At 34.9% G+C, this 11,454-nt stretch overlaps 1 protein-coding gene and 1 non-coding gene across 2 annotated transcripts; both read right to left on the minus strand.

Annotated features, from left to right (window-relative positions):
* Positions 1–48: 48 nt before the first annotated feature.
* TRNAK-UUU (transfer RNA lysine (anticodon UUU)) lies at positions 49–121 on the minus strand. The gene has a single exon. It is a non-coding gene; the product is annotated as a tRNA-Lys (tRNA).
* Positions 122–1,490: 1,369 nt separating this feature from the next.
* On the minus strand, positions 1,491–4,577 carry LOC111022260 (putative serine/threonine-protein kinase PBL10). Its single transcript, XM_022299429.2, has 7 exons — positions 4,421–4,577; positions 4,056–4,147; positions 2,956–3,278; positions 2,703–2,838; positions 2,470–2,612; positions 2,260–2,383; positions 1,491–2,159 (listed from the first exon to the last, which is right to left on the minus strand). The coding sequence occupies exons 2-7, from the start codon at positions 4,105–4,107 to the stop codon at positions 1,729–1,731; spliced, it is 1,209 nt and encodes a 402-aa protein (XP_022155121.1). The 5' UTR covers positions 4,108–4,147; positions 4,421–4,577; the 3' UTR covers positions 1,491–1,728.
* Positions 4,578–11,454: the final 6,877 nt, after the last annotated feature.

Here is an 11,454-nt window from a genome sequence, read left to right on the forward strand (position 1 = left end):
GATGGGTAGAATTAAAAAGGTTATATAAAAATGAAAACATAATAAATTCGCCGTCTATGGGAATCGAACCCACGACCACGTGGTTAAAAGCCACGCGCTCTACCAGCTGAGCTAAGACGGCTTGTCTGTCAAGTTTCTTCCTTTTAGATATAAATAAAATTGTTTCTTTATTAGTCATATAGGCCACCTAGGCATCTATTGGGTGATTCAAATTGATCGGCTTGAACATATCTCAACTAATTAAGACATATATTTTCAATTTTTTTTATATTTGTGAGTGTCCTAGAAACACAAATAAATTACTAATTCCCAAAGTAGGTGGTCATCATGGGATTTGAACTAATTCCCTCTTAATTAACCCTAGTTCAACCTATAGAAAAAGATCGGTTCAAATTCCAATCTCTCATTTACAAATGTAATATTACAAAATAAATGAATGAATTGTAAACATGTACTCTAAACTTATTCAAAGTTACGAGGGACATCTATTAAATATATAATTAAAAGCATTTAAACTTTTTGAAAGTAAAAAACTAAATAGATACAGCCCTAAACATTTAGGGTGCATGGGGTTAGCGATCTAAAAACATAAATTTGAAATTAAGGGATTCAACGAAAATCAAAGTTTTATTTCATTGTTGTTTCAGTATTTTCAAATATGTGTTTGGTACCAGATTTGGAAATTGAATCTCGATTTAGAAATTGTTGAATGTGTATGTTTAGTAATATATTTGTAAAGTAGTGGTAGTTACCAACTAAACATTTAGTTAAATCTAAAATATTGTTAATTAATTTATTAACATAAATGTTATAAATTTTATATAATTATTATTTTACAAAATGATATAATTTATAATATATTTTATGTTTTACCTATTTTAATTTTAATAAAATAAAATGAATTTATTACCTAAAATAATGTATCTATCAAAGTTTTTATCTTTTTTCAATGTAATTCTACATTTTAAAACTTCAATCAAACAGTTAAACATGAAAATTTTATTTTTAGAATTTCCAACATTTTTAACTTTATTTTTAGAATTTCCAACATTTTGATCGTAGAATCCGAAAATACTTTTTGAAAACAAATATGTCAAACAGGGCCAAAGAGGCTCCTTTTATTCACCCACCTATTTTATTGTGCTGTTGTCTATTTTTTAAAAAATATTTTCAAATGGTCTGTAATCTACTTGTTTTTTAAACATAGGTTTACTTGTTGCCGCCAGCCCCAGCGTTGGTAGTTAAACGCTTCTTTCTTATTCCAAGCTCAACTTTTTAAAACGTGACCCATTTTGATCTTTATAAAACCGTAAAATTTCTTTATAAAATGGTAACACACAAATTTTATATACAATAGAAACTCTTTAATACAAATTTATGATTTGCATTAAAGAATATAACACTTTTGAGATTCTCTTTCATTAATTTAACTATTAATTTTACAAAAAACTCAAAAAAAAAAAAAAAACAGATCCCACCTGACAGAAATCTGAAAAAGAAGAAAAAGCATTCCAAAACTGAAACACAAAATAAAATAGCTATACCCATCACTACTACAGCAGCAGCATTTTCAACTTGCTACCTATTTCTCATGTACCAATGTAGTGTAAGAATACATCAGTGGAAAAAAAGAACTATTAAGAGCTATACAACCGTTCGAGCCTGCCTAATCCGCATTTTGTTCCTCCAATCTCCACGATTTTCCGCTATGTTCTTCTGAACCCGATCTTATGTAAAGAGGGCAGAAGCAGATGGTCTAGGGTAAGCAGCGACCTCGGCATGTGTGTTATTACCATTGCCTGAGGTTTGCTTACAAGTCCTGGATCTTCTGTTCCCGGGAGCCCCAGTTCCTTTGGAATCCTGGAGATCCTTCAATGTTGTTACAATTTCGTTCATGCTCGGCCTGAACTTGGGTTCTACAGATAGGCAACGTGATGCAAGGATTGCTACTCTGAAAGCTGAATCCATGGAGTAGTTGCGTTCGATTCGTCCGTCGAGTAAACGAAAAGTCTTGCGTTTATTTGCAAGGAACGGTTTGGCCCATTCGACCAGATTCTGTTCCCCCGGTGGTCGATTCTTGTCAATAGCTCTTCGACCAGACAACATCTCCAACAGAACAACCCCGAAACTATACACATCACTTTTGGCACTTAAGTGACCTAACAGTCCGATGGAACAAGAGATCAGAAGAGATCATAACAAAGATTCTTTTTCCTCTTTAGAACAGGTAAATCGACGCATTCATTAGCTGGATATTACCTGTGGCTAGATACTCAGGAGCTGCATATCCATACGTCCCCATGATTCTGGTCGAGACGTGACTTTTGTCGCCCGTAGGTCCATCCTTAGCAAGCCCGAAATCAGAAAGCTTAGCATTGTAGTTCTGTAACCATATCATAGAATGAACCCTTCAGAAAGACGGCCAAAAACTGAAAACCTATCATGCCACACTGTAACAAAACTACTTACCGAATCAAGTAGTATATTTGATGTCTTGAAATCGCGATAGATCACTTTATTTTCATCACTGTGAAGAAAAGCCAGACCCTTCGCAGCGCCTAGAGCGATCTTCATGCGAAGACTCCAAGAAAGAGGTTGAAAATACAACCCCCCTGAAAGAAAAAGTTACGATAATGAATAAATCGGCACTCCAGAACGATGGAAACTCTTTGCCTAACCAGAGATCAGAGATAAGAACTCACTCCTAAACAAATGATTTTCCAAGCTGCCTCGGGTAAGGAATTCGTACACCAGTAACCGATGTTCGTCTTCCAAACCATAGCCTATCAGTTTCACTAGGTGAGAATGATGAAGTTGGCCCAGAAAATTGACTTCAGCCTACAATATCGAAGAATCTAAAGGGTAAGTGGATTGTAAGCCTACTTTGTTGAAGTCAAAGACAAAGCAGAATTCATAGGCAGGCTGAATTTTGTACAGGGAAGAAAATTGACTTACCAGCCACTCCTTGTGACCTTGGAAACCATCTAGGTTAAGCCTTTTCACCGCAACAACCATGCCGGACCCTGGCTTGGCAGCAGCGAGTGAATGCTCGTCAATCCAACCTTTATAAACCGAACCAAACCCACCTTCCCCTAACAAACTATCAGGACGGAAATTCTTAGTTGCCAGTTTAAGTTCTGCAAAACTGAAACTCTTCAGATTTGAGGATTGCAAGATCTCATCCTCGCTCCGAGGAATTGACATTGATGAGAACTTGCTGTTGCTGCTTGAACTAGAGAGATCAGTTGCATCCCTGCTAACGCCGTTTGAGGTTCCTCCTGCATAACTTAGATGTTAGATATCTCTACCAGAACGTCAACTATTATGGTCAAATCAAGTCGCATATACGATTTGAAGTGTTTACAGAACTTAATTCCTCAATTTCAATACCGAAAAACCCACAAAAGAACAAGAATATCCCAATTCCCACCACAAAAGTGTATAGCTGGTGGGCGTCCAGTGAATAAATGCAACCCAAATGGGAAAGAACGCATCAAAAACTCAATACAGAGTGAACGGAACAACCAAAACCAACGTTTCATGTTTCAATTTAAAGTTTAAACAATCAATCATATATTTTTTTTTTCCCTTTCTTTAGAAGCAAACCTTCAATTGCATACAATTCCAACCTCCTTGTCTAAATTTCGACACAATATTGTTAAGTTTTGTTCTGATCAGTTGTATCACAGATCGCAATCATTTAAGCCATAGAAGTAAGAAGCAAACCTTCAATTCCATACAATTCCAATCCCATTGTAGCTAAATTCAGACATAAGACATGAGACATATAATTAACTTTTCTTCTGATCAGTTGGGTCACAGATCTTAATCATTTAAGCCCCAAAATTTCTTTCGAAAAATGCTAAAGGTAAGAGATTAAAAGCGAAAAACTGACATATTATAGACATTATATCAAATGTCTAAAAAATGGAAACTGAAACTCAACTTGTTAGGCAAACGAACGAGGGAGGAAGAGCGAGAAGAACAAAGAAATGAACAATTTAACTTAAAACTCATTAGGCATGATACTCATTTCCATGGCTTCAGAGCTCTACCTGTACTGCATGTGCTAACAGCTTTAATTCTGGAGCTCAAGCAAATCCCCATGGAACAGGCCCAAAATCCCACAGCCTTACCAGTTTCCTTCCTGCGAACAACAAAATTCAGCGGCTCAGATCAAAAAATTCCGACAATAAACCAAACTGAAGAGCAATAACTTGCAGATCCGAGTTCGAAAATGTAGATTTACATGCTCAGAAAGAGGAAATCACTCACAATGAGGGAAAAGAAACAAAACCCAACAAACCCTTGCATGCAATCGCAACTTCAGAACTCAAGTTTTCTCACAGCACAACAAAACCGAAAGGAAAACAAAAAATCCCCAAAACCCATGAACAGGGGAGGGAGCGGATTCAATTACCAGTTGGGTGCAGAGACTCGGAGCTCAGAAATATTTAAGATGGTGGAATTGTGGAGGAATCTTTGAAGAAAGAGAGAGATGGGGGGGAAGGAGTTGAGAGACTTTGACTGGGAAAATGGAGGAAGCTTTGGCCGATAGTATAATAAAGAATGGAGCAGTGGGGGATGGTTGGAGGGGTCCAGTGGGCGAAGGTGGAGAAATTTGCACTAATGGCGGTCAGGCCACGGCCCCACATTTTGGCCTAAAACTTTTTGGACCCTTTTTTGTTTTATCATCTTCTTCGATCTCTGAAAGCTGGTCAATTCAGAGAAGATAAGGCTTCCGGCTGTGGAATTCTGATGCGATTATCGGCCATTTGATTGAATCCATGGAGTCCAACAAAGTCAAAAAGAAAGAAAGAAATCACTGATCACTGCAACATTCTGGTTTTGCGAATTTCTAACAACCGTGTGTTCTTCTGAATTTTTTTTTTACTTTTTTGGTTTATCGTTTTGCCAAATGCTTTATAAAAAAAGTGGTTTTGTTAATAAATAAAAATTAAATAACGCAGAGCATGTTTGCCAAGCCAACCACTTTTTGGATTTTTTTTCTTTTAAATAATGCTTATTTTCAAATTTATTTGCAAGATAAATGACAATAGCGGACATTCTCACAAGTTTAATTTTACTCAAAGTCTTAGTACGGAGAATGGAGATAATTATTTCGTACGTTTATATCTCCTCTCGAAAACTCAACAAATATTTCCAAATATAAAAATTTTGATTAACATACAAAATAAAAATGCATAAACTACATCAAAGGATAAGGGTGCAAGGAAGTCAAATGGGTGCTACATTCACTTTACCAAATATTAACTTGAAAATATTATGCATATATAATATGATTAATATTTTACTTTTTCTAAAAAGAATCAACATCGATATACAAGGAATCTTGAAGAGACGACCACAAATGCCTATTGAAAAAGAGGCGGCTGTATTTTGATATATATTTATGTTTTTAAATCAGACAGTAGCACCAACAGAGTGTCACGTCTTATAATTGTCCGAGAGATGATTAAATGCTGAAAATTTTGTAATCGTACGTCTTTCTAATAGACGATCAAGTGGGAAAAGAATCTCAAAAGCATTATCTTTTTAATAAGTTTCAACAAACATATTATACATTTAATATGTTCCCAGCATTATTGTGCAAATATATTTGAAAATAAGTATTATTTAAAAATAAAAAATCCACGATTTTTTAGAAAATAAAAAATAAGATTTTATGTAAAACATTGTTCTGCAGAAAACAAATTTTTTAAAAAGAAAAAAACACAATTTTGGCATTTTATTGTTTGTAGTATTATTTGTTTTTTATAGTTTGACTTAATTTAATTTAATTGTGTTACATTGCAATTTATGTAGAAAAGTAATAAATGATATTTTCAAATAGGTTTTTTTTTCTAAATACTATTTTGGTTTTAATTTTGGTCCTGCTTCCAAAATCTTTATTATTGTCTATTAATTTCAACTGTTTTAAAAAAATAGAAAACAAAACAACTGTTTTTAAAAAATAGAAAACCAAACATATTTGATAACTGTTTTGGGTTTTTTCTTCACCTCGTTCTCGTTCTTTGGTTCGAGGGATGCTCTCGAAAAAATTTATCGGTTTTATAATTAATTTTAATTATTTTTTAGAATTCAAAAATAAAAAAATAATAAATAAATATTAATTATTTAAAAAATGGAATCAGGACAGGGTCGATCCTATTCTTGGAGTAGAGCCGACCCTGCGCAAATTTTTATCATCTCTAAGAGAGTCAGAGACCTGAAAATACAAGTTTAGAGAGTTGTAAACAAACTTTTGGATGATAACCTTTAGAGAGATAAATAAAATGATTTAGAAAAAAATAGTAAAAGAAAAGTTAAAGACACAGAGAAAAAAAAGTAGGGTGGTGAGGAAAAGATATGTTAAAGAAAAAAAATTATAAAGAAAGAGAATAATTACAGTGGAAAAAAATTTAGAGATGAAAATAAGATTCAAAATAATAATTTTTAGAGAAAATAAATAAATATGGAGAGAAATAAAAGTTATTTGAACGAGAGAAAAGAAGATATAGTTTTTAGAGAAAAAATATATTAGGAAGAGAAAAAAAGTAATAAAAAAGACGAAATTTTAAAGATAAAAAGGTTCAGAAAAATATTAAATTTTCAAGAGGAGAAATGAAAAAAAAATACAAATACATAGCGATGAAAATTTTGGAGAAAAAGAAACAAATAATAATAAGTATTCAAAATATAAAAATTTTAGAGGAATAAAGAGAAATTTAGGGAAAAAAGATAGAGGGATAAAGAAATTTTGTAGGGATAAATATGAAAAAGAAAAAAGTGAATATTAGAAGAAAAAATCAGATTTTGAAAAATAAAAATCTATTTTTAAATTTACATAAAATTTCAAAATGATTTTTGAAAAACAAAAAACAGAAAATTGAATTGGTTAGGTAGGCCTTAATAATTATATTTTTGAAATGTTCATTTTACCCTCTATACTTTTAAAAAATAAACATTTTAATCCATTCGTATTATTTTTATATCCTTTCTTTTTCTCATAATTCTAGAAAGACGATTCACTCCTTGAACTTCTTCAATAATGTAGCTATGTATTTATATTAAAGTGTTTTTATTGTGAAAATTATTTGTGTTAAAATTTCGCAAATAGGAATCATAACAAACGTTTTAAAACTACAATAGTTAAATAACAGAGGCTACAATGACAAAAATAAATAAATAAATACATGGTCCAAAATAATATTTAAATCTAATTTTTAATATATTACTCTACTTATAATTTAGTCCACAAGAAACCTATTACATTTCCTGACATAAGATTTGATCACAACAATTAAACTAAAATATTTTTATCAAAAAAAAAACAATTAAACTAAATTAGAGCTTTTCAAACTGGGTTCGCAGTCAATCTATATCATTAATTTTTAGAAAATTTAATTTTTTGGTTCTACCTTTTATTTAATTTAATATAACTTATTTTGTCTTACCCTTATTTAAATGTGAATTAACATTTATACGATACAATTGTTTATTAAAAAAATCTTAATCTTTTATAAATAATTTAGAGTAAACATTAAACAAAATATAGTTTATAATTTCAATGACAATTAGCCCCTTAATGATCATGTAGTTTTGGGATGGATTTTAGTTTGATGGAAGTGCTAACTTTTTTTGTGTTTCAAAAAAAAAAAAAAAGTGCCAACTTTTTGTTCAAATTTGGCAGTTTAGTACAAATTCAGAGTCTTACGCTGTTGGGGTCAAAATTTTCTGTCGTTTTCTTAGGAAACAAACAAATGGCCATATATTATATCTCCATTTTTCTATAATTTTTCTTCACTCTACTTTAAACTTTTAAAAGCAATCAACATGGTCCAAAGTCCAAAGTCCAATATATTTGTCAAAAGAATGTAGAGGGGGAGAATATGAAAATTACTTTCCTATGTTTTTTATGATTAAGATTTACCGATATGAATATAACGTAATTCAACTAGTTAAGATATGTAGCTTCGACTAAAAGATCACAAATTTAAAGAAAAATTAAAAAGTCTATGTTCTTTAATAAATAAAGAATTTCTTTAGAATTTCTGTTTAGTAAGTGTTTGATCAAGAAATTGACCAAGTTTGTGGAGGTCAGCAACAACGAGCTAACTATTAAAATGAGCTGAAGTGAATGCAGGTGAAGGACTTGCAAAACAGAGTAAGCATCAGATGCTCAAGTCAGTAGTTGGTCGATCTATACTCAAGATCAGAGAGAATATAGTTTCGCATACTTGAAAATGAGGCGAGAGGTCTCTATTTATTGGTGGGGTTTACGACAAGACTTTTGACAAGACTTCAACAGCTCTCCGACACCCTGAGAATCACGGCGTGTTGTAGATTCTGTTGGAAGTTTGCGCCTGTAGAAGTAAGCATAGGTTGGCTCGGTTGATAACTCAAGCGACCATGGTACAAGTGGTTGTTGGTCTGCTCGGCTGATATCTCAAGCTGCCAAGATGTGAGACCATGATCGGCTCGACATGAAACATGGGTCACGACCATCCTAGCTAGTAGTTCGGCTCGATCTTTATGAATGTCAGAGCTACAATTTCTTTCGTATGTGAGTCATTGTGTTAAACCATCACTATTGAGCATATTATATATCGACACGTGGCTGGTGAGAAATCACCTTCAACGGTAGGTTTGAGAATTTAAACCTCCAATCTCTAGGGAGTAGATGTCTTAAATATCGAGGATGCTCATTCGAACTCTTAAGATGTCATTTGATAATGTTTCATGTTTTCAACAGTTTTTGAAAAGTAAGCTTATAAAAGCTACTTTCACTCGTTCTATAACATAGATGTTATTTACTATTGTGCTAAAGTGTTTGCCGTGAGCTGAGAAATGAGTCATCGCTTGGTAGAAGTAAGGTTATTCCTTGAGGTCCTAAGCCACCCAAGCTATCCCTTAGAGACAATAATATCAATCTTTCAACAAAAGTAGAGTGAAAGTTAATGACATGAACCAAGATGTTTTAGCCTTGCCTCCAGGACTAATCATTCGTTCATGAACCTTCGACACTCGCGTCCAAACAATAGTGAGCTCAATTAATGTAGATCAGGAAGATGATTAAAGATGGAAAGAAGCTCTATTCATGGTGTCAAATGAAGATACAAGAAGCGGGTGATGGAACTTGTGCCAATAAATTTTGTTGATGCATGGATTTTGACCCTCCGACTTTTCTTCTCGCACACACCTAACTCGATGATAAGGGAACCGATACCTACAAAATCAAACCGATCTAAACCGGTGTGACCTTAGTCACATGAGCTATAGTTAGCTAAGGATAAGTCACTTGCCTCTTCAGGGTTGGATCTCACTACTACTTATAGCCGTGAAGATGATTCCAGAACCTCCGTAGTCAAACCCTAATTCGGCGTTGCAGGGCACGAGGGATCGTAGATCGTAGGCGGGAGATTCATGGGCTGGACCGTGGACCGAGCAGGGGTCGGGATCGAGAAGTGGTCGGGACCGAGAAGGGGTTGGGAACGAGTAGGGGTCGGGACCGAGCCCTCTTGGCCCGGTTAGTTCTCCGCCGGTCGCTTTCCTCGTTCTCTGCCCCGGCGCTAGGTTGTTCTTTGGGCCGACCCTTTACGTCACAGGCCGGTCTCCCCCAATCGATGATCTCAGGCTTCAACTTCTTGTCCCGTTTCGAGTCGTTTTTGTTCTCCATAACAATGGCCCCCACTCTCAAAACAGAAGACGAATAATTGTGTCAAGATCTTTGTTTTGAGAGTACTTATCGCTTGTCATTACCACGAGATAATTGTATATCAGTGGCTAATAATGTGAAGGTTGCTAACGCACAGGGCTTCTACCAAAAGCTTTGGATCCAATTTTGGATTTTAGTGCTTGGTTTCTGCCACTGGTTTTATGCCTTGAACTTGTCGATACTATTCATGAATTGGAAGTTTTTTTCCAATTTTCATTGACCACAATCAAGTCTCCTGAGCCTAGTTTTATTCTCATCTAAGTTTAAACCATTTACTTTTGGCCTTGGGATCTAACTTTAACAGAACTAATGTCAATACCTTTGGGTTTCTAACCTATTTGGTGTTTGCCTATGTTTTATACCTTAGCGTTTACTCTCGGGTTTCTAACCCACTTGGCTTTTGCCAATGGCGTTTATACCTTGAGTTTAGTCGGCACCCTTAAGTTTCTAACATATTTGGCTTCTGTCGATTTTTACCCCAAGTTAAATCAACACCCTCGGATTTTTAACCTATTTTGGCTTTTGCCATATGATTTTCTACCCGTGGGTTTCATTGATCGGTTAGACTTGCCTATTTTCTGTTTTAACCTTGCTGAGCCTGTACGCATGCCTTTTTCAGCACCTCGAGATTCTTTTCCCTGGTTTCACTGATTGGATTTTAGCTTATCGGTCTCCTTCTAGGTCCGTCCCAATTTTGAGTTTCTTGATTGGTCGTAGATATATAGATATTCAGGTCGTAGATATGTAGATATTCATATGATGCCTCCTGCTTGAGAAATTTATTTCAGAATGAACATAAAAACTCAGTATCACGTCGAATGTCAAATACTTTATTAGTAGGAAGATCGTCCTGTCGAAGATTTAGTTAAATAACCTTAGTTTGTCCAAATAATGGAAAAACATAAAAATGTCCAGAAATATGTCGAACTAGTGGTAGTATCTTTTGAGGTGTTGAGCGTGCCATGGGTGTAGTAAGGCCTTCCCCCATTGGTCTTCTAAAGCATAAGTGCCTATTCACACCACTTTAGTGACTTTGTATGGGCCCTCTCATGTCGGCCCGAACGCACCGCTAGTTGAATCTTTAGTATTGGGCATAATCTTTTTTAACACCAGATCACCTACTTTAAAGTCACGTTTCTTAACCTTCGAGTTGTAGTATCGAGTTATTCGATTTTGTATTTAGCCATTCGTAGCCGTGTTGTTTCTCGATGTTCTTCTAATAGGTCGAGGTTGAGCTTTACGGATGCGTTGTTGTCAAGTAGACTGAACTGCTCTACCCTTGGGGAGGGGAGTCCAATTTCGACTAGCACTACCGCTTCAGAGCCAAATGATAATGAAAATGGCGTTTCTCCTGTCAAAGTACAAGGTGTTGTTCTGTAAGCCCATAATGCATTGGGAAGTTCCTCTGCCCACAACCCTTTGAGCTTTTCTAATCTGGTCTTCAGAGTTCTTTTGATGATTTTGTTGACTGCTTCAACCTGCCCATTAGCCTGCGGATGTGCTGGCGAGGAACAGATGTGCTTAATGCCCAACTCCTTACAAAATTCTCGAAAGGCAGCAGTGTCGAACTGCTTTCCATTATCATTGATAATGGTGTAGGGTATTCTGAAGCGGTAAATTATGTTCTTCCAGATGAAGTCGGTGACCTTTTTCTCAGTAATTGTAGCTAGGGCTTTGGCTTCGGCCCATTTAGTAAAATAGTCGACTGCCACTACTGCAAATTTGGTCTGGCCCTT

The sequence above is a fragment of the Momordica charantia genome (assembly GCF_013281855.1).
Source record: "Momordica charantia cultivar OHB3-1 chromosome 3 unlocalized genomic scaffold, Mcharantia_2.0 BLBB01000003.1, whole genome shotgun sequence".
In the NCBI taxonomy this organism is placed as follows: Eukaryota; Viridiplantae; Streptophyta; class Magnoliopsida; order Cucurbitales; family Cucurbitaceae; genus Momordica; species Momordica charantia.